At 37.3% G+C, this 24,223-nt stretch overlaps 1 protein-coding gene across 1 annotated transcript in view; it reads right to left on the bottom strand.

Moving 5' to 3' along the window:
* COL19A1 (collagen type XIX alpha 1 chain) overlaps positions 1-24,223 on the bottom strand; it is a 415,287-nt gene that overhangs the window by 387,402 nt on the left and 3,662 nt on the right. Inside the window, exons 2-3 of the mRNA XM_062187570.1 lie at positions 14,981-15,055; positions 12,400-12,499 (exon numbers count right to left, since the gene is read on the bottom strand). Coding sequence (XP_062043554.1) covers positions 12,400-12,499; positions 14,981-15,055 — 175 coding nt within the window. The remainder of the gene's footprint in view (positions 1-12,399; positions 12,500-14,980; positions 15,056-24,223) is intronic.

Here is a 24,223-nt window from a genome sequence, read left to right as displayed (position 1 = left end):
TTGCCCTCACATAGCAACTCAAAGTGAAAAAATACTGTTGGATTTCTAGTTATAGCATTAAATAACAGTGTACATCACATTAATGACAGAGATCCTGCATGATATTTTTTAAAAAAGATTGCTTTTCTATGTAATTTCCAATTTAACACCAAGGGTTTTTTTTTTTTTCCATTTTCAAATATCTTTATATACAGAAGATCGCTTCAGTATATACTAAGTAAAGATTTCATCAGTTTGCACCTACACATAACCACAAAGTGTAAATATACTGTTTCAGTACTAGCTATATCATTACTTCACCTTGGACAACCTATTAAGGACAGATCCCACATGGGATGTAAGTACACAGTGACTCCTGATGTTGATTTAACAATTTAACACTCTTATTTATGGTGTCAGTAATCTCCCTAGGCTCTAGCCATGAGTTGCCGAGGCTATGGAAGCCTTTAGGGTTCGCCGACTTCGATCCTATTCTGACAGGGCCATAGTCAAAGTGGAAGTTCTCTCCTCCCTTCAGAGAAAGGTACCTCCTACTTTGATGGCCCCGTTCTTTCCACTGGGATCACACTCACTGAGACCTTTCATTTAGGTCTTCTTCTTCATCTTTTTTTTTTCCCCAGAGTGTCTTGCTTTCCATGCCTAAAATACTCTCATGGGCTCTTCAGCCAGATCCGAATGCCTTAAGGGCTGATTCTGAGGCCAGAGTGCTATTTAGGACATCCGTCATTCTATGAGTCTACTGTGTCTCCCCCTTCCCATGTTGGATCCTTCTCTCCCTTTTGTTGGTTTTATCAGTTAGTATTAGCAGACATTAATCTTGTTTGTGTGATCCCTTTGACTCTTAGATCTATCAGTGTGATCAGTTTGAACTGATATTGATCACCTGGACTGGTGAGATGGCATTGGTACATGCCACCTTGATGGGATAGTATCAGAGTCCCCTGGCACTTTTCTAACTCCATCATTTGGGGCAAGTCCAATTGAGCATGTCCAATTGTACATCTTCTCCCTTTTTCTCATTCTTATATTTATATATATGAAACCCAGTCATTTGCAACAAGTTGGAGCAATCTGGAAAGCATCATGCTGAGTGAATTAAGCCAGTCCCAAAGAGACAAATATTTGTTTTCCCTGATCGGTAACAACTGAGCACCAAAGGGAAACATGTGGAAATGTAATGGACACTATGAGAAATAGTGACTTGATCAGCTATGGTGCTGTTAATGTACAATGTAATACTTTATCCATTTTAGTATTTTGTGAACTCTGTAATTAACACACAATTATTCTTAGGTGTCTAAATCTTAACTGAAAAGGAATTGTATATTCTTATTACAGGCAGATCAGGAGAGAAACATACAATCTAGGACAACAGAGAGGGATGTCTAGAAACCATAGCTACTAGCCTTTCAGATTCCCAGGGAAAGGAAAGGCATAAAAGTATACTTGATAAAACTGTAACTGTTAAACACTGAGATTCAGCAGAAGCAGTGTTGCCTCAGGGCCCAGAGGATACAGTGACAGAAGGAGGGGAAGGGAGGGGGAGAGAAGGGGGAGGGGGGAGCGGAGGGACAGAGGGGAAGAGGGACAGAGGGGGAGAGGGACAGAGGGGGAGAGGGACAGAGGGGAAGAGGGACAGAGGGGGAGAGATCAGAAGTGGAAAGAAGAGGGGGAGAGGGACAGAGGGGGAGAGGAGGGACAGAGGAGGAGGGGGGAGAGATCAGAAGTGGAGTAGCTGGGACACAAACCAGTGCCCATATGGATGCCAGCATCCCAGGCAGCAGCTTTACCCATTATGCCACAATGCCAGCCTTGACAGAGAGATCTTCCATCTTCAGGTTTACTCTACAAATGTCCACAACAGCCAGGGTTGGATGAGGCTGAAGCCAAGAGTCAAATTCCACCTGAGTCTCCCACATGGGTGGCAGGGTCCTAAGCACTTGGACCATCAACTGGTGCCTCCCAGGATACATCAGCAGAAATCTGGATAGGAAGCAGAGGAGCCAGGACTCTATCCAGCACACCAATATGATATGTGGACATCCTCAGGGGTTTCTTAACTGCTGGGCCACAACATTGCCAAACTTTTTTGAGAAACAGAGTGAAAGAGAGGGAGCATGCATTCCCATCTGCTGATTCACTCTCCAAATGACTGTGAAGTCAGGGCTGGGGGGAAGCCAAAGTTGGGGGCCAAGAACTCAATCCAGGTCTCCCTTGTGATTGGCAAAGATCCAGGCACTGGAACCATCATTGCTATCTCCTATGGTCTGCCTTAACAGGAAGCGGGAATCAGGAGCAGACCTGATTGCAAACCCAGGTACTTTTATATGGGATGTGGCCTTCTAAACCAGCATCTTAGCCCCCAAGGCCAAATTGTCTGCCTTCAGCAGCAACTTTGAAGGAGAAATTTTCAGTGTTCAAGAAGTCCTAGTCAAATTTGAATGGGTTAAAGGATGTGTGAGAAGGAAAAGTGGCTAGGTACATTATTTCCTTGAAAGTCTGCAAGTTAGGGGAATGGTCAAGGGAAAATATTTCTAGACCAGAAAGATTAAGTATATTTTAGACTAAGAGGCCAGTATACTGTGGAGCAAAGTATTGAAGACACAAGAGCAAGGGGATCATGGTGGATCAAGGTCTTAGAGGAGGCTGGCTAGGAGGGGATTAAGAGCACAAGTGAAGGGTTAACCTTTGAGAGCAGGAGGATTGCCTCTAGAGAAGACAGCTGAAGCAGAGAAATTCTGAGAGAGAGGAAGTTGAGATGGCTCAAATAAGAGGAATAACTTGGGCACAAAACATCTGGTCAACTCAATCTCATTCAACCAGCCAGATGTTAATTCTGCACACCACCACCTGTGTCCACATTAATTAAATTTTCCACTGAACTGTGATCACTTCCAAGTTACATAATTTTCACCAAAGCCATTGTAAAAAGACTTAATCAACTGAGTATTTTATTCTTTTAGTTTAAATGTATAAAAATGTCACGTTAACTGGAGTAAGCATATTTTAGAAAATGTAAATGCTGACTAAAATGGCATAAACTATATCAAACTTGCATCAGTTGTGTGAAGTAACACAAGCAGTTTTTATTCTATATCATCTTCTTTTAAAAGAATTGAAGTGATAATAAGTTAACCATTTTTTTCAACCTGGTACAATTTCTATTCCTAATTTAACATATGTCAGTTGGTCACCAAAATAATAATTATATCCTACTATCTATGTATGAGTGAGGACTATACTATTCAGTGCTGTTTCATGAAATAGTCCTATCAACCTAGAAAACAAAAATCTCTAGAGTTGTCACAGAATTATTCTTAAGCACTAGTGTTAAATCAAAACTACAATGAGGTTTCACCTCACCCTGGTGAGAATGGCTCACATTCAGAAATCCACCAACAACAGATGCTGGTGAGGAGTGAGGATGTGGGGAAAAAGGGACATGAACCCACTGTTGGTGGGAATGCAAACTGGTTAAGCCACTATGGAGGTCAGTCTGGAGATTCCTCAGAAACCTGAATATAACCCTACCATACAACCCAGCCATCCCACTCCTTGGAATTTACCCAAAGGAAATTAAATTGGCAAACAAAAAAGCGGTCTGCACCTTAAAGTTTATTGCAGCTCAATTCACAATAGCTAAGACCTGCAATCAACCTAAATGCCCATCAACAGTAGACTGGATAAAGAAACTATGGGATATGTACTCCATAGAATACTATACATCAGTAAAAAACAATGAAATCTGGTCATCTGCAACAAAATGGAGGAATCCGGAAAACATCATGCTGAGTGAAATAAGCCAGTCCCAAAGGGACAAATATCATATGTTCTCCCTGATCGGTGACAACTAACCAAGCACCAAAGAGGAAACCTGGTGAAGTGAAATGGACACTTGATCAGCCCTTGCCCTGACTGTTGATGAACAACTAGTATATAACAAAACATCATGCATTACCATAATCAAGTCTCCAGCTAAGTCATAAACTTAAAGTCATGTTTATCTGTTCAAAGGTTTACAATCATTATGAAAGCAATACATTTACAACCATCCTAAGTTTATAAGTAATTAACCTTCACAGCATTTTTATGGACCAAATAAAATTAAAGATTACTTAAATATTCACCTATGCCTGTTTTCTTTTGTATACTATGAGAACTACAGTGTATACTTCATAGATACATTCAGACAACCATCACCAAGCAAAAGTTTGGTTATTTTCTGCATGACTTGATTCATTTGATAAAAAGATTATGAATGAGAAAAGAAAATCCAATAATCCAATAAACAATCAAAGCCCATTAGATTGGTCCAATTACCAAAACAGAATTGATTGTATTACTTATGATGGCATTTGCCTTATTATGACTCCTGAGTTGAACATTCAGTTTTATCTGATTATTCTCAGGGTAAACAGTATACAGATACTTAGTATAAGATAACTTAAATATAATAAGTCATAATAAAAATAATAAGTTATTCTGAATTTTGAGATAGAAGACCTGAGTTCTAGACCCAAATGCCCATTTACTATTTCTGAAATTTTAGGGTAATTACTTTATTTCAATTAACTCCAGTTTTTACATCTATACAATGGTGATTCGATCCCCTACATCATAGGAATCATTGTAGCACCAAATAATACAAGGAAACGAAGCATTTCACAAATGTAAAGTGGTACTCTAAGGATTATTTTAATTATTCATATTGCATATTTATGTGTGTCATATCCCAAAGTTCTCTATGGTGAAAAGATCTAGTAATAGATAGAAATAAGGTACCTTATTTTTTGATGTACTGGTGAAAAGAAATTCTTATCTAAAATGTGTAAATAACTTTATGGTCTACCAATGAAATGCAAAAATTCGTTAAAATGATTAAATCTCAGATCATGTCAATACAATTAGTATATACTAGGGGCTACTATGTATCAGGAACCATGATGGGGACAAATATGAAACAGTTGGATTTAATTCTTACGTTATTAAGCTTATAAATCTGAATAATTATCTACCTCACCCAAAGAATGGGAGTTGTGATGTGGGCAATGTAATCTAAAGAAAATAATGATCATGTAATATTGTATCAGAAGCCTATAACCTATATGAATGGCCACAAATTTTCTAAGAACTTAACTTGCTGGGTGTTTAGCATAATGGTTAAGATGCTATTTGGGACACCTGCGTCTCATATCAGAGTGTCTGGGTTCAAGTGCTCATTCATCTTCAGACTCTAGCATCCTGCTAAAGCATATCCTAGGAGGCAGCAGTAATGGCTGAAGTAGTTGGGTCTCTGCTACCCATGTAGGAAAAACCCAGATCAAGTTCAGGTCTTCTGGCTTTAACCGAGTCTAGCCCCAGCTTTTGTAGACATTTGGGGAATAAACCAGCAGATGGAAGATATCTTGCTGTTTACCTGTTTCTGTCTCCTCCCTCGGTTTCCCCTCTCACTCTCTCTATGAGAGAGATATGTTTATATATATATATAGATAGATAGATCTATATATAGATATATAGATGTTTCTCTCTATATATAGAGAGAGATTCCTTTTAAGTAAATAAACTTTGAAAAGAATGGAAGTCATCTGAGTGTTATGAGGAAAACTTCAGCAGCTTAAGCAATGTCCATGAGCATTAGACAAAAATCAAGCTGTCTGCCATCTTTGATATGGCTAACTTGTAGTTTGTGAACACTTTAATAAACATTCTATGAGATAGTTACTAAAACTTATTTATGTCTTCACCTTATGGACCCCATGGTGTGGTTTATGGCGTTCTCACTGCAATGTCTTCCTTCTTTCTAGAACCTGATCTACCTTTGACTCTGAATATTCCTTTCAGTCTTCAAATTCTAGTTTAAATCAGTCTAAGTTTTTTCTCAGAAGAAAACAGAAGACAACGCACACTCATTATGGTCAAGAACCATCTTAAATTTCCTTCTATCAATTCTTTACTGCTGGTGAAAGTGAGCCAATGCCAATGTCTTGTCCGGAGTTCCAACAAGACAAATGTGAAACTATGTTTTTATCTTCAGAAATGAAACTCTTTTTCCTTTTCCTTAGAAAGTTATATACATTTGAGGCTAGAAAATGGTTAGTTTATAAGTAAATTGCAGCTTCTCACTTTAATTTTATGTGAGCTGTTTTTGGCAATTTAATTATTTAGAATACATTCTTTGAAGGCATTAATGAATGCATGATTGTTTCTTATAATAAGAACTTCAGGTTTTTATACAAATAAATATAAATGGTGGCTTCCCCATCTACAACCTATGTGAAACAAAAATTTTTTAACTTTTTAAGATCTTGTCTATTAGCCCTCATAAGTATGTATTAAACTTTAAAGGTTTCTGCACCTTTTACATCAAATTCACTCAAGGTAACAAAACAAGCACTCAAGTCCAAGAAAAAAGCTTTTTTAACTAAAGTGATATGTTATCAAATCTATATACACATGATCAAATACTGATACATCAACCTTCTTAAAATGGATTATGATTTTCCTCTTACAAATTACATGTATTCTAAATAAAAAATTAAATTTTATGACAATACAAAACATTTCTAAAATTGGTAAATTAAAATACTGAACTGATAGTACTTCATATTATTACATTTTAGTCATGTTTATATAAAGAAATTTATTGATACATATTCATATCCTTGAATTTTCTATAGAAAAAAAAAACATAGGTTCTGTGATTACCAAGAAGTAATTTTGAGCCAGCATTGTGGCATGGCAGGTGAAATCACTGCATACCATGACAGGATTTCAAATGAGTGATGGCTGGAATCCCAGCTGCTGCACTTCTGATCCAAATTCCTGCAAATATGCCTCGGAAGACAGAATAAGGCCCAGTCCCAGGCCCCTGCAACCCATGAGGGAGACCTGGATAGAATTCCAGGTTCCTGGCTTTGGCCTGCCCAGCTCTGGTTATTGTAGCCATGTGGGTAGTTCACCAGTGGATGAAAGATCTTTTTCTCTGTCTTTCCTTCTCTTTAACTCTTTCAAACAAATAAGTCATTAAAAAAAATGGGGGGTGGAATAAATCTTTCCATACATTCTTAAAATCTACGTAATGATAACCTTAAAACTGTTTTAATTAATACATATAGTTTTGCTAAATTGTATCAAGGAATTTAGTAATTGTAACAGGCTTTTCTTTTCACCCTAAAATGTATGACCTAATGATTCACTCTACGTTCTTGGTATGCCGAACTATAATTAAGGAAATACAGTGATGACATAAAGAATTATGTGTAACAGTCAGTCGATCTCATAAAAACAGCTGGGCAAGTTTTTAACTAGATTACATGTCCTTATATAGAAAACTTCCTGTCCACAAAAACAAAGAATGCCCCAAATGAAAACCCAAGGGATGCATAAATAGTCCTTCTCTGTAGCTTAGTGGAATTGTGAAATAATCCTCCTAAAATGCCCAGCAATTAGGAGCTTCAGTATTGGAGCTCAGAATTTCGTTTTGAGACTCAGAGTTTAACTGGTTTTGAGGACTTGAAGACCCAAGGAAGAGAAAAAAAAATGAAACATGAGTTGGAATTTAGGACCTTATGAATGAAGGAACAGAAATACTGAAAATCAGTCCTGTACATAATGCATAAGGAAGGTCCGTCTTTAATAAAAGATGAGATTTGAGTCATGAGTCTAAGCTAGCATGATAGAAGGCAGTAGGTCTCACTTTCTTCAAGTCAAAGAAAGAGGAAAGTATAGCTTTTCCTTCCACTCCAGCAGCTCCCAGGAAGACAGACTGGATCAATATTCTTTCCTCCGTGTTAAGTTCAGGGCATAGCAAAATTCCCATTCCATTGCAATACCCAACAAATGCTTGTTGAATAAAAGGATAAGCTCTAGACACATTGCATGCACTTAAGTGACACACTTTAGGAACTTTTGAAACATATTGTAAACTACCGATTCTATTTGAAACAGCATGAATTCTAAGTTAAAAAATCAAAACACAAAATTTTAAAGTGATTATAACAAATGATTCTGAAGACATTAGAAAACATTCAGAATAGATGGACAAGACCATGATGGAATTTATAAAATATATTATAAATGTCCCTAAAATTAAGTAGTAATTCCATTTCTAAAAGTCAGTCTTATGGAAGTAATCCTAAAGAGAAAAAAACAACTTTCCTATGTTATAGTGTTATTTATAAAAGTTGTTTATAATAATAAAGTTACATGAAAGCCCATATAGAAAAACATGCCCAAGAGATAGAGCATTGAGAGCAGCAAAAGCAAGGCACAAATCATGCTACAATACTCATAATAGCATTGCCCATACTTAGGATTATTTCCAAAGGAATTATTAAAGGCCAGGAAACTTGAAAGACTTAAATATTTTACACATCTTCCAAATCTTTAATTTGGGTTTTCCTATTTCCCAAGGATTATTATGCATATAAAATGTAAAATGCAAATTAGAATAGCTCCTAACATCCTACTCTTTTTTAATGTAAACCTATGAAACTAAATAGCTTTTGCTTCTTTAAAGCAACCAGGAATTTAATCAGAGAGAGAGAGAGAGAGAGAATGAGTGAGCATGAGCAAGTGAGTAAATGCAGACTTCTTCACTGGATATTTGTCACAAAAAGTAAGTGATTCTTTCACTTATGTCACTGTATCTAGCTACATTATCCAATCTCACAAAATCTCATGAAATTTAATTGGTGTTGATTATTTTTCCACATAAGTCTCATTTCCTCCCATTTTCACAAACTGCATCAATTTCAAAAGCCCTAGGTTTATAGGGCTCATCCTATAACAGAGAGGCTATAGACCTGAAGCCTATAGGAGCACACTTCCCTTGCTCATTTTCCCTCATCATGCTAAACACAAAATGGCCTCAATCTTTCTCAATGCTGTGTTCTAGTCAGTCACTAGCTATCAAAACCTGAGAAATATGACTTTAGCATACTTGAATTCATTAATCAATAAGTAAATTTACTTCCTTGGTATCTTTGAAATTGATTTCCTAATTGGCTAGTTGAACTAAGGACACATGGTTCATCATGAATCAACAGTATGTGGAAATTCAACCTTTATAATTTTCTAAAATGTTCATTATGAAGATATTTTTATTTGAAATGAGTTTCTATAAAATCAACCTATATGGGGCTGGCATTATGACATAGTGGGTAAAGCTACCGCCTGCAATGCCAGCATCCCTTATGGGCCCCAGTTCATAACCCAGCTGCTCCACTTCTGATCCAGCTCCCTGCTAGTCACCTGGGATAAATCAGAAGACAGCCCAAGTGCTTGGGTTGCTATTAACCACTTGGGAGACATCAAAGAAGCTCCTGGCTCTAACCTGGCCCAACTGTGGATATTGTGGTTATCTGTGGAATGAAACAGGAGATTGAAGGTCTTGCTCCTTCTGTCTCTCCCTCTAATTCAGATTTTCAAATACATAAATAAGTCAAGTAATAAAAGATAGGGACTATACATGCAGAAAAAATAAGATGCTCCATAGTTGTATATGTATGGTTGTGTGTGTTGGGTTATTTTTCCAAATTTCACCAATTTGCACTGATCAGTGCCAAAGCACAATTAAAATTAATCAGAGGATGCGCTTCTGGAATGTACCTCTCCACAAGTATAAAAATGATTTCTTTCACTTAACTAAGAATACTTGTAGATAGAAGCAGTCAAGAAATCTTCTCTTAGATCATTATAGAGAAGTAGATGGCCCCTGAACCTGTGCCACTTCTACATATACAATGATGTTCATCTTAAGGGCCCCTAAAAACAAACAAACAAACAAATCCTTTGGGAGTTCTATGTTAGGCCAAGCTCAAATCATTGAGTGTACTCAACAGGTAACTGACAACACATTCATTAGGGCTCCCCCTCCCAGAATCTCACCTGGAACATGCCAGAACCGTACAAACGAGCCTATTTTCCACATAAAATAGCATCTGTCTTTTCCCATGCTTACTCTGCAAGGCAGCTTATTTACAAATATATAAATAGCTGCAACTTTACTCCAGTCTCATTGAAAAATCAAAATGGCATCATGCAAGAGACGCATCCTAGCATACTTGGCTCACTGAGGGAGATGTAAGAGGAGATGTGCCAAGCTACTTGACACTCGCTAGTCGGCTTAACCAGATACATTTCAGTTTCCTGTAGTGGAGATACCAGGGTTCTGCTCTGAGGAGCCAGAGAATTCACTTACATTGATTGTCCAGGGATTGAGCAGTGATTTAGAGCCAAAGGTCAGAAAAATATATTTTAAGTCATGCCTAACATTTACAATCACATGGATTCAATGGGGAATAGTGTTGCCTAAATGTGCCAGCATGTTTCCAATGTGGCTGCTTAAAATCATCTAAGTCTTCTTACACACAGATCCAATGGACTTTCAAAGTTTTGATTCCATTCCTTTTGTCTTTTGGCCAGAATTATAGGGGTTTTAATTGGCAGGAAGGGAGGGGGAGAGAAAGATCAAAATTGTTGGAACAGAATTTGTCTTTCTTAAATTCATTATTTAAAATTATCTACTATAGTTAATAGTATAGCATCTTTGGCATTTCTTTACTGAATATGCAATACCAAACATGGAGCTGTTATGTCCTGGGGACTTTAAGATTTATTTATTTGAAAGTTAGAGAGAGGAAGACAGACAGAGAGATTCCATCCGCTGGTTCACTCCCCAGATGTCCATAATGGCTAGGCTGGGTAGAAGCCAGGACCAAGAGCATCATCTGGGTCTCCTACATGGGTGGCAGGGGCTCAAACACTTAGGAAATCCTCTGCTGCCTTCCCAGGCCATTAGCAGGGAGCTGGATGGAAGTGGAACAGCCAGGACACAAACTAGCACCCATATAGGATGCTGGTGTCAGAGGTGGTAGCTTTACCCACTATGCTACAATGTCAGCCCCACGTCCTGAGGATTTAATGTCATCTCATGAAGGCACATAAATAGCTGCAAACTATAGCACAGGTACATACAGTTAGATCTGAAGTGTCCCACATGATAATCACCCATTTCTTCACCCAATGTCAAATTCCTCTCTAACATTCTTCACTTCTTACCAGTTAATGAGCACTTTACTTTTGAGAAGCCATGTCATTAAGCTAAAAGTATGTGATGTATCACAATCAGGAATTTAAGAAGAAAATTTCTCAAGGAAAAAGTGAGTTACTAACTAGTTTATCTGATGCTAGGCAATGAGAGGATATATGCTATTTCCCTCTGAGAATTCAAATGTTGAAATTTTCAACAACCTTGTCTGCAACTTAAATGCTAGTATATACAAAAGGAAGTGAAAATATTCATTAATCTATCCATTAGGAAGTGAAATTTTTGTTACATATTAAATTAAATAGTATTGCAATGCTTTTTTCATTTCAGTGTGTTCATGCACAAGAATGTTCACTGGGGACTCAGGGAAGAGATGTCATGACCATACATGCTACCTGCCTTGCAGTGACCCAGCTTTCTGAATGTCAATTCATTTTTTAATTACTGCCAACCGTACAAAGAATTACTATTGCTCTGTATAATAGCTGACCAATTATCACTATTTAAATGGCAAGTGATTCCTTTTTTAATCCTTGCAGCATCAGGAGAAAAAAATGGTAAAATAACAAAGCAGAAATTTGGTAAACACCATTGCAAGTGAGTTAAGTTCAAAATTTCAGTTTTTTTACTATGTAGTTTATACAACATATAAGATGAACATCTGAGGCTAAGTTTTTTTTTTTTTTTTTTTTTTTTTTTTTTTTTTTTTTTTGACAGGCAGAGTGGACAGCGAGAGAGAGACAGAGAGAAAGGTCTTCCTTTTACCGTTGGTTCACCCTCCAATGGCCGCCGCGGTAGCGCGCTGCGGCCGGCGCACCGCGCTGTTCCGATGGCAGGAGCCAGGTGCTTATCCTGGTCTCCCATGGGGTGCAGAGCCCAAACACTTGGGCCATCCTCCACTGCACTCCCTGGCCACAGCAGAGAGCTGGCCTGGAAGAGGGGCAACCGGGACAGGATCGGTGCCCCGACCGGGACTAGAACCCGGTAATTTATCATGAAGCAGAGTAAATAAATAAAAGTTTCTTAGTCCACATTGTGTTTTATGCTTTAAAGTTTCACATTTTAAAATCCAATGTTGTTTATGTCTACTTTAAACATAAATTTCTTCCAAAAATGTATTTAATTACCATTCTCAACAGATTATTCTTTAATTTGTACATGTAAATAGTATTGACATTATAGAACAAAGATCAGATTGCAAAAGATTTGTACGTGACAAATACAGAAATACCTTAGCATTCAGGTGAGAATGACATGATCATGATCTTTTTAATTCTAAGCAAGCTATTTGGACTCTCCATAGCAGTTTACATATTAATATTAAATGAAAGAAAGATCATCTTACTTACGTAGTATCTCTAATAAGAAGTGAACTTCCCAACTTGAAACAGGTTTTATCACCTTCACAAAATGCATGTCTCAGAGAAAACCTCTCTCCTAGATCAAAACCTGTAAAATGGACAAATGATGTAATCCAGTAGTTTTAATAAATTTAGTAAACTTTTGGAAATTTTTTAATGTTCTTAACACAATGTTCTTTTTGATGTTCTTAACTAGAGACTGATATATTTCTTTTTTTAAACTTTTATTTAATGAATATAAATTTCCAAAGTGCAGCTTATGGATTACAATGGCTCCCCCCGCCCCATAACTTCCCTCCCACCCACAACCCTCCCCTTTCCCGCTCCCTCTCCCCTTCCATTCACATAAGATTCATTTTCAATTCTCTTTATATACAGAAGATCAGTTTAGTATATATTAAGTAACGATTTCAACAGTTTGCCCCCACATAGCAACACCAAGTGAAAAATACTGTTGGAGTACTAGTTATAGCATTAAATCACAATGTACAGCACATTAAGGACAGGGATCCTACATGATATTTTTTTAAAAATTGATTTTCTATGCAATTTCCAATTTAACACCAAGTTTTCCAATACAATCCCATCAAGGTGGCATGTACCAATACCATCTCACTAGTCCAAGTGATCAATTTCAGTTCACAATCGATCACACTGATAGGTCTAAGAGTCAAAGGGATCACATAAACAAGACTAGTGTCTGCTAATAATAACTGATAGAACCAAAAAGGGAGAGAACGATCCAACATGGGAAGCGGGATACACAGCAGACTCATAGAATAGCAGATGTCCTAAGTAGCACTCTGGCCTCAGAATCAGCCCTTAAGGCATTCAGATCTGGCTGAAGAGCCCATGAGAGTATTGTAGGCATAGAAAATCAAGACATTCTGGAGAGAAAAAAAAAAAAACATAAATGAAAGATCTCTGAGAGTGAGTGAGATCCCAGTGGAAAGAATGGGGCCATCAAAGAAGGAGGTACCTTTCTCTGAAGGGAGGAGAGAACTTCCACTTTGACTATAACCCTATCAGAATAAGATCAAAGTCGGTGAACCCTAAAGGTTTCCATAGCCTTGGCAACTCATGACTAGAACCTAGGGAAATTACTGATGCCATAATCAAGAGTGTCAAATTGTTAAATCAACAACAGGAGTCACTGTGTACTTTCGTCTCATGTGGGATCTGTCCTTAATGTGTTGTCCAATGTGAAGTAATGCTAAAACTAGTACTGAAACAGTATTTTTACACTTTGTGTTTCTGTGTGGGTGCAAACGGATGAAATCTTTACTTAGTATATACTGAATCGATCTTCTGTATATAATGATAATTGAAAATGAAAAAAAAAACTTTGTGTTAAATTGGAGACTGATATATTTAACAAAATCATATTGTTTGGGATAAGTAGAACTTCTGGATTTCATTTTGCTCCTTTAAAGATACAGGAAGAAGAGGTTCACACTGAAGGTAAAATGTGTAGCCATATTTCTGGAGAAAACATGAAAAATATATTTCAAAATATTCACACATTAATTTCCTTTGCCTTATGAATTATCTTAAATAATTAGTATAGCCTACTGTAATAATTCCAAAGTCTGAAGATAGAAATTAGATTTAAAAAGAATAGTCATTCAGTTGAAATCTAAGTAGCTTTTTTCTTAAAAAAAAAATCATGCTTTAGGAAAATCTACATTGATATAGGAACATGCTTGGATGTATTTACAGACTTACACAGAGTTTAACTGAAAAGTAGATGACAGAAAAAAAGAGTTCTTCTACACATTGGCTCATTCCCCAAATGGTCACAACTGCTGTGGCTGGACCAGGCTGCAGGCAGGAGTCTGGAGCTCCATCTGAGTCTCCTATATGGGTGCAGGGACCCAAGCACTTGAGCCATCTTCTGCTGCTTTACCAGGCACAATAGCAGTGAACTGGATTGGAAGTGAAGCAGCCAGAACTCTAAACAGTGCTCATACATGATGCTAAGGTTGCAGGTGTTGGCTTGACCTGTTGTGTCCCAATGCCAGCCCTGAGAGAGCTATCTTTTACCTACTAGTTCACTCCCCAGATGCCTGCAGCAGCTAAGGCTGGGGCTTGGATTTTAAATGCACTGTAAGTCTTAACAATTATGTGTGAGAGAAAGAGAAGGGAGAAGGGGAGAAGATGGGGGGGAACAGGAAGGAGGAGGAGGGAGTGAGAGGGACAAGAGAGGGAAAGAGAATGGAGAGGAGGAGGGGCAGGAAGGGCAGTGAGGGATAAATGAGAAGGAATAGGAATGTTACACGAAAATAATAATCATGACTACCTGGCTGGTGAGATCTTATAATTTTCTTTTTTCAAGGTGTCTACTATGGAAATAGCTTTTAAAATTTTAAACAAATTTTTGTAACAATAAGTTAGGTGTTGTTGATTAAGCAATACTGAACTCTGCTCTCAGCATTTTGTCTACATCATCTACTTTCAATTTTTATGTTGATGCTACGATATTAAATTGTAATAACCAAGAATCAGCTACATTATATGTCTTTGGATAATTTTACGTAAAATTCTATTTTTCAAAAACTATAATGATTACCTGAGGCTTCAAGTTTATTCCTGTTGTCTTGCATAAACTGATGTCCCTCTGTTCTTAATATAGGACATGATTTTTCTATGAAAAAGAAAAAGGATAGATGATATTAAATACATTTTCTATCAAATTTGAATCATGCAGTACTGTCAGAAAGTTAAAATAAAAATAAATTAAGTCATTTTATCGAGTTTCTATGAAATGGAGATGACAATATCATAGACGTCCTGGTGAGGAATACATGGGGTTATTTATGTAAGGTGCTTAGAACGTTGCCGAGTGAGTAATTTGTGTTAGATATTATAATTATTATTTAACATCATCATTAAACTTCCATATATAAAGTATAATCTAATAGATAACACGTGAGTTACTACTATACTTTAATACAGCTTTGACTCAGGTTTTGTTTTCAGGTGATACTCTACATTTAAAACAGATCAAAGTGACTAAAAAAAAAAGCAAAAGAACTTTGTCATAAAAAGTGGCTTATAATGAAAAGAGATAAAACAACTGAGAAAGTACTAATTATGATTTAAAATCTTTAATGATGAAGAAATAAAAGATACAGTCAGTCCTGATTTACAGTGAGTTTACATGTTCAATACTGCAACACAATCATTTAGTAAGTCAAATTACTACATTGAATAATGTTGGCAGTTCCTGAGCTACTCTGGAAATTCTTATCTCAGAGGCAGGATTGCAGGTCCCAAATAACAGCAAAATTACTGGATATTTTGTAAGCAATGCCAAGTATTAATCTTAATTCATAGCCAATTTCACAAACACCAAGTATCTCATCTAAGACTTCTGCACTAAAAACTAGAGACTATTGCTGAGAAAAATTGAAGACCTAAATAACATAAACCAATTACTTTTATTGCAAGACTCAATATGGTAAAAATATCAAGTCTCAATTTTATCTCAAGATTAGGTGCAATGTGTATGTGTATATGAAAACAAATTGATTCTCAAAGTTTTACAGAACTATAACAAAAAAACTAAAATAGCTAAAAGTAGAATTAAATAAAAACAAGATAAACTAAAAGATATCAGGAACTTTTATAACAGTGTTGGTGCACATATAGATAAACAAATCAATGGAACAGAGTATTTTATGATCTTATTTACACTAAGACCCACTGCAATTCAGTGAAAAAAATGATGGTCTTTTCAATAAGTAATGCTGAATTAACTAGATAGCAACATAAAAAAAAAAAAATCACTGAACTTTGGCCCCTACTTCACATGCACAGAAATTTTAAATGATCACAGACCTAAATATGAAAATAAAATAAACCTTCCACAAAACAAATTTTCAGAAACTGGGTAGTAAGATTTCTTGAAAAACCTCTGAAATCAATAATCACAAAGGAAAAGATTGCCATGTTGGACTTCAATAAAATTAAAAACTTTGTTAATCAGAAGACAATATTAAAGGAATAAAAAAGCAGACCACAGATTAGGAGACAGTATTTTTAATACACGTGTGTTGCAGAAGAGACAATGAGCTCTCACAAACCAATAAATTTAAAAGCCTTAATCTGACAGTATGCAAAAAAGACATCATGAATAAATATGCAAAATATGCAAATACAAATTGCTAACCAACATATGGAAAGATGTTCATTAGTAATCAGGAAAATGCAAAATAAAAACACAATAAGATGCTACTAAACAATGAAAATTAAAGAAATTACAGCACCAAATGTTGATGAAGCTGTAGAGAAAAAACTCCTTATTGCTGTGGAAGTGGAAATTAGCACCATTGTTTTAAAAAACTGATTGGCATTATTTAGTAAAGCTAAATACATAGGACCTCTAGGACTTATAAATTAAGTGACTCTAGTGCAAAAAAAAAAAAAGAGTATAAAGACATTCATAGCAGTCTAAAACTGGAAATAACATGAATGTTTATCAACATGAGAATACATGAATAAATTCTGGTAGATTGAAAACTGCAGGGGCAGCAGTTTGGCCTAGTGGTTAAGAAACTTAGTTGAGATGCCGGTATCTCCTATCAGAGTGCCTAGATTGGAATCCTGGCCCTTCTTCCAATTCTAGCTTCCTATTAACACACATCCTGGAAGGCAGATGATGGCTCAAGTAATTGGGTTCCTGCCATCCTTGGGAAAGACCTTGATTGAGTTCTAAGCTCCTAGTTTTTGCTTGGCCAAGCCTCAGCTATTGCAAGCGTTTGGAAATGAACCAATGAATGGGACCTCTCTCTGCATTTTAAATAAATGAATTATAAAATAACTTTTAGAAATCTATTGCTGTAAAAAAACAATGAACTCATATGTAACACCTGAGTAAATCTGAGATTTAATATTAAATGGAAAAATGTCATTCCCAAGAGAATAGTACATAATTCTATTTATATGAAGCTCAAGAGATTGTACGACTAACCAATATCAGAGTAGTAGTTACTTTGCTGGTTGTCAACTGAATGCAGAGAAGTTTCTGGGGTGCTAGAAATGTCTTATATTTTGATAAGAGCAGTATTTACATGGGTAAAAAAAGTGTAAAATCATTGCATTGTACACTTAAGATTTGTTGAACTGAGTAAAAAGAGAAATGAGTGTCTGAGAAAATATTTTTTTTATTTTTTTTTAACTTTTATTTAATGAATATAAATTTCCAGTATACAGCTTATGGATTACAATGGCTTCCCCTTCCCATAATTTCCCTCCCACCCGCAACCCTCCCCTCTCCCTTTCCATTCACATCAGGATTCATTTTCAATTCTATTTATATACAGAAGATCAATTTAGTATAAATACTTCAACAGTTTGCACCCACATAGAAACACAAAGTGAAACATACTGTTTGAGTACTAGTTATAGCATCAAATCAAAATGTACAGTACATTAAGGACAGAGATCCCACATCAGGAGCAAGCGCACAGTGGCTCCTGTTGTTGACCCAACAAATTGACACTCTAGTTTATGGCGCCAGTAACCATCCTAGGCTGTCGTCATGAGTTGCCAAGGCTATGGAAGCCTTCCAAGTTCCCCGACTCTGATCATATTTAGACAAGGTCATAAAAGACAGGGTGAGGATAGTAACCAATGATCCTAAGAGTGGCCTTAACCAGGTCTGAACAATTATACAGCATTAAGTGGGGAAGAGGACCATCAGTACACACAGGTTGGGAGTAGAGCCATTGGTGGTAGAGTAGAGGTTATGATTACAAAGGAATGAGGCCCAAGTGCACTAGACAGGGTCTAGAACAAAGGACAGAGTCATTATTAGAGGAGCTAAGAAAGGTGCTGTCTAAGCTACAAGTAATTTTTCTGATTGAGAGGCAAATAGAACCTGATAGAAGGGGCTTGATAATAATCTGGTGGGCTTTAGGCCTTGTAAGTTAAGAGGCCCAGACCTATCTATCTCTTCACATGGGGTATATCCTAAGGGAGGTGTGAACCTCCTAGGGGAAGGCACTCTGTTGACTTTCATTACTTGGCTGGCCTGGGAGGAGAGCTGGCCAGGTAAAGGCAGGGGGCATCTCTAACAAGAAATTTACAGTTCTGCCTGCAATGTTGCTGACCCTACTTGGCTGTCCCCTCAACTGCAGTGGTCACTTTGGAAGTTGGGCTGAGTGAAGGGCTTTTCAGCTTGGAGCCAATAAGATCTGTGGCTCTGACCTGGGCATCCTTCGATTCCAGGGCAGGTCCATTTCCAGTGATCCAACTCTTGGCAGAGCTGCCAGGGCTCTTCACAAGCTGACTTCTGCTGAAGCCCAGGCTTACCACATTGAAAGCCACTGCACTGGACTGGCCTGTTGGGTCTCCTTGAGGGCAGATCACTGTACAGATCAGCCATTAATAGGCCTGCCACCCATTGCTTCTGATGCCTAGCTTTCTTTTCCTCCTGGTTTGTGTTAAAGCAGACCAGAGGATGCAAGTCAAGGGAGTGCCCGTGTCCCATCTCTAATCTTCGGTGGCCTGAACTACAAGTCTATAGTCACAGGCATGTTCTGTAGTAGTTTTTCTAAGGTAGACAATGCCCATGAGGAAAATTATATTGAGAAAATATTTTAAGATAAAAAATCCTTGCAAAACTTTTTAAAAAACCTAAATTCTGATCAAATTTTATAATAAACATGAATAATGGTACTGTAATAAATAAGATTGATTTATTCACAACATAGGGAATTTCCCAGGAAATGACTAGCAAAACAAATCAACACACCAGAAAGGGACTTTTCTCCATGACACTCTGGTAATGACGGGAAGGTATGCTGGCCTACTGCCAAGTTGGAAACAGTATATATCTTATTTAAATTCTTCTGAGCACTTAATGAATATATGATGATGTCAAAGTGATGTCTGATACTTTTAAATGAATGAAATTTAATATGTCCTGCAATATTTAAGGAAGTATTTCTCTATCAAATGTCTTTAAGAGAATCAAATGCATTTTATATTTGTAGATCATGTGTTTGTTGTGAAAAGTAGAGCAATTTTTATGCATTAAAAGGAACCAAAGTAAACAAAAATGAAGACAGCTAGGCCATATTTGATTATACTATGATTTTACCTAGATTGCATACACAGAAAATACATTTTTTTTTCAATTTTTACTCATCTCTTCCCCAAAAATTAAAATTTTGAGCATCTAAGAACAAGTCATCCAAAAAACACTAAGACCACATAAACCCTCAGTGGCAGAGTTGAAATAAAACCCATGTTTCTATAAGCCAGATTTTTTTGCCTTCTGTATTGAAGGTTGCTGCTGAAAAAACATTTTAAACAATATAATACCTAATAAACTCTCTTCTTTAGTAGAAACATACTTTGTTCTCATCCCTAGTTCTAAACATGTGCTTAAAATGGAAATTCCCTCCCTCACACATACACACAATCATGTTTCCCTGAAACTCTAATTCCTTGTACTGTGTTTTTACCAGCTGGCTTGGCTTCCTATTATATTGCTGAGCATTCTAATCTTGAGATTAGATAACTTTTGATACAAATTTTTCCTACAATTGATAATTTATACTTATATATATGTAAACGTTTGGTTTAATATAGTATTCAGTGGAGACATGTCAAAAATCCCTTTTTCATTTTTCTTCATCACCAAAAGCACATTGAATTCTCCCTTTCTGCTCTCAAATAGCTAAGAAGTCCAGACTAATTCAAACCTATTCTTTTAATTTTTTGCTTTTTAACTGATGTAATATTTAATAGGTTAGTGTATGTTGTTGATGCTCATATTTAATATAGACTAGCAGAACAGAAGCCTCCAGCCTTAGGAAAAATAAGAGGTGAGGCAATTCCTTGTACATAATAAAAAAACAAAAGGGGTAAGCAAAATTGTAAGTATCATGGAAAATAAATGTGAATGTGTTCTGATACACGTGTTAGCACTTTTTGAGCCATATTAAGTTGGTGTCATACTAAGTTATAGCATATATATAGATCAGTTGCACTATATATATTTTTTTCTGACTGGAAGGGAAGAAAGCATAGAATTTGGTGAATAGACAATTTATATTTCTACTCACTTGTACCTAAATAACAGCGTGTGTGAGTGATACAGTATCACAGTCTCCCCTTATCTATCGTTTTGCCTTCCATGGTTCCTATTACTTGAGGCCATTCATGGTCTGAAAATATTTAAAAAACACAAGGAATGAACAGCTCAAAAGTTTAACTGTTTTATTTATTGTTGCTAATCTTCTACTGTTCCTAATTGGTAAGCTAAACTTTATCACAGGCAAAACATAGTACATTTAGGGTCTGGTACTGCCTGTGGTTTCGGACTTCCACTGGGTGGTTTGGAACACATTTCCAAGAATAAAGGGGCACTACTGTCTTACAATATTCAATTAACTGTGAATTAAATCCTGCTGAGATATGCTAGAAGATAAAAATTCAAAAACTTTTTTTTTTTAATTCTATATAGTTGAAAGGCAGAGCAACACAGAGAGAAGGAAAGAGAAAGCTCTTCCCCTAAGTGGCCATAACAGCCAACATAGAGCCAAGCTAAATCCAGAAACCAGAAACTCCATCTGAGTCTCCCACATGGATGGCAGGGGCCCAAGCACTTGGGCAATGTTCTACTGCCTTCTAGGCATATTAGCAGGAAACTGGATCAGAAGAGGAAGCCAGGACTCAAACCAGCACTCAGCTTCACAAATGGTGGCATCACTCACATTGCAACACCAGCTCCAGATACCGGCCTTATTCACATGATATCTAGAAATACTTCCACGGAGCAAGGGTTGACCCTTTCCCAAAAAAAAGGATTCATAGAGCAGTGTTTGTTTTTGGTGAATTAACCATAGTCCAAGGTCTAGCCTTTGACCTTGAAGGTTTAGAAATCAGACCCAGACAACACACAAAGCACAGATACACTGCTCAGAAGCAAATTCCCCTTGCTTCCCCTTCATGCACTTGACTGGTCTCCTGGCCTTTCTCAATATTCCTCCCATATGTTTAACATGCCCTTGCCTCAGGGCCTTGATGCTGACTGTTCTCCAGGTGCTTGCAAGCCTCCCTCTTTCACTACCTTTTGTGTCTCTGCTTAAACATTCCCACATGAGAGCAGCCTTCCTGACCCCTCTAAGATTGCTGAGTTTAAAAAACAATATAACATTCCTCATTAAATTTAAATGTCATTTTATCATACCCATATCTCATGTAATATTTGGCACATGCTTATACTAAAAATTTACTCATTGTTTATCTAAACTTCAAATTTTACTGGGCATCCTGTATTTTGTCTGGCAATCCCACTTGCATGCCTTCAGTCTATTGGGCCAGCTGTGATGGGAGTTCAGACTGATGACAATAAAGATGGAAGAAAGGAAAAAGAATTGAGACACAAGAATAAGCAGGACATGATTAAACACTTGATTGCAGTTAGGAGGAAGAGTTGGACTGCTTAGCTAGATGAACATTTAGTTTACTGAAAAAGACTCTCCCAAGAGAAATGGAGATTCGCCAGTGTAAATGAATCCGTGGTAGAAGAGAAGTGTTAGAAATGCTAAGTTTGAGGTGCCATTAAAAAGTTCAAACAGTAAAGTTGTCAAATAGGCAGCTAGAAATAGAGATATGGAACTCAAAAGAAGTTTGGAGTGTGAAATTTGGGAGTGATTGCTATATGAATCACATTTAAAGCCACAGGAACAGACGTGATCACATAGAGAGTGAAGCAAGGAGAGAAAAGGGGCAGGGACTATCCCCTGAGAAACTGCAAATTCCTTTTGTCCATTTTTTCTTTTTTGGTTTTCCTATTTCTTCCTATCCTCAGGAGTACATATAATAAGTACACGATTATTATAACCTGTAAAATCACAGTTCAACCCTGCCCAGTTAAACAGAGGTCCTATTTCCCAACCCTCACTAACATGCATTAGAGAAGAGCGTTTTCTTTACCTACAGATACAGAACTGGTGACGCAGCACTTTCCCGAAGACTAGAGCTGAGGAAGACAAAGAGGAAAGATGTACCACAGATATGGAACTAGTTTGCTTTCACTTTGTAAAGGGATCAAAAACAAGAGCCTTCAGATGTCTTGCATTTTTTAAAAGGCTAGAGCAACCTTCTCAGAGTATGGAGAGGAAGCAGGCCTCTTCATTTCCTTGATCCTAGTTGCCCTCCACCTCTCTACACTTCATACTTTGCCAATTCCTCTGGTAAAGGAATATTGAGTAGCTAAGCTTGGGAGAATAACATTGGTTAACACAAATAGATAAAGTGTGCCAGACCAGAATATAACAGAGACAATACAGAATGATGACTAAACAAGAGTCAAATGAGGGGGACAGGGAGGCCCTGGCATTGTAGCACAGCGGGTGAAGCCTTTACCTGCAACATTTGCATCCCATATGGGTAACGCTTCAAGTCCTGGCTGTTCCCCTTTCAATCCAGCTCCCTGCCAATGCACTTGGGAAGGCCAGTGAAGAAGGCCTCAATGCCTGGGTCCCTGACACCCACATGGGAGACCTGGATGGAGCTCCAGGCTCCTGGCTTCAGCCTAGCCCAGCCCCAGCTGCTTGAGGCTATTTGGGGAGTGAAACAGGGATGCAGGGATGAAAAATTCTCCAACTCTGCTTTTCAAATGAATAAAATACGTCTTAAGGAAAAAAAATATGGGAACACAGCTATCTTAATGGAGCGGTCACAAAAGGTCATAGCACCTTTACTGCTCATCTCTAGTACAAAACTATTCCACCAAAATAAGCATTATGAGGTTTTCCTCCACTTTCAAATTACAGGAGTTACTAAGTATTTTTTTTTTGTCAACACTAGGGTTTTTAATATGGTAATTTTTTTTTATTCAAAAAGATAAAATTACCTATATGGCAACACTAAGAGTGAGGTGTTTAGGAGCCAGTGTTGTGGTGTAGGAGATTACTCTGCTGCTTGTGTTGCTGGCATAACGTGTGGGGGCCAGTTTGTGTCCCGGCCACTCCACTTCCCATCCAGCTCCCCAATAATGGCCTAGGGAAAGCAGAGCAAGACGGCCCATGTACTGGGGCCCCTGCCACCCATGTGGGAGATCCAAATAGCCAGATCCCTGGCTCCTGGGGTGGGCCAGTCCTGGCCATTGCAGCCATCTGGGGAGTGAACCATTGAGTGGGAAGCTCGCTCTCACTTGCTGTCTCTCCCCCTCTCTTTGTAACTCTTACAAATAAATCTTCACACACACACACACACACACACACAGGAGGTGTTTGCCAACTAGAACAAGTTGTATTTCAGCATAATAGTTTTCCCTTGCAATTATGAGAAAACTAAGGAGAGTTTCTTTGAATACTTTTGAACCTAAATGTGTATTTAACTTCATCTAACTACTTAACCTGAGGCTTTACCATACAAAAGAAACTTGTGATTTATATGGCCTTCTGTCATCTGTTTAGCCTTTTAATTCCGTTTTTTTATACCTTAGACTTTTTGCCTTAGAACAGATTTTAAGAAGTGGAAGAAACTTTAATTGACACATAGGCTTGTATAATAGAGGAAAAAGAGCCAAGCAACAGATTAAGGCAAATTTTGAGTTTATCTAGTGTAGCATATATTTTAATACAATTCTTTCTCATTTCTTGACAACCAACTCAGCTGAAACTGTTACATTGGGATTGAAATTCATCTGTAGCATGGAAATACACAAACTTGCTTTACCACGAAATCAACATAATAAGTCCAAAATACCTTCAAGACTGTAAAAATCAAGTTGCTATTGAATCTCTCCAAATTACTCTTGAATTCTGTCCCAACTGGGATGACATTCCAA

This window comes from Lepus europaeus, chromosome 3, assembly GCF_033115175.1.
Source record: "Lepus europaeus isolate LE1 chromosome 3, mLepTim1.pri, whole genome shotgun sequence".
In the NCBI taxonomy this organism is placed as follows: Eukaryota; Metazoa; Chordata; class Mammalia; order Lagomorpha; family Leporidae; genus Lepus; species Lepus europaeus.
Note: the sequence above shows the minus strand (reverse complement) of the source record. Positions and strands in the feature narration are given on the sequence as shown.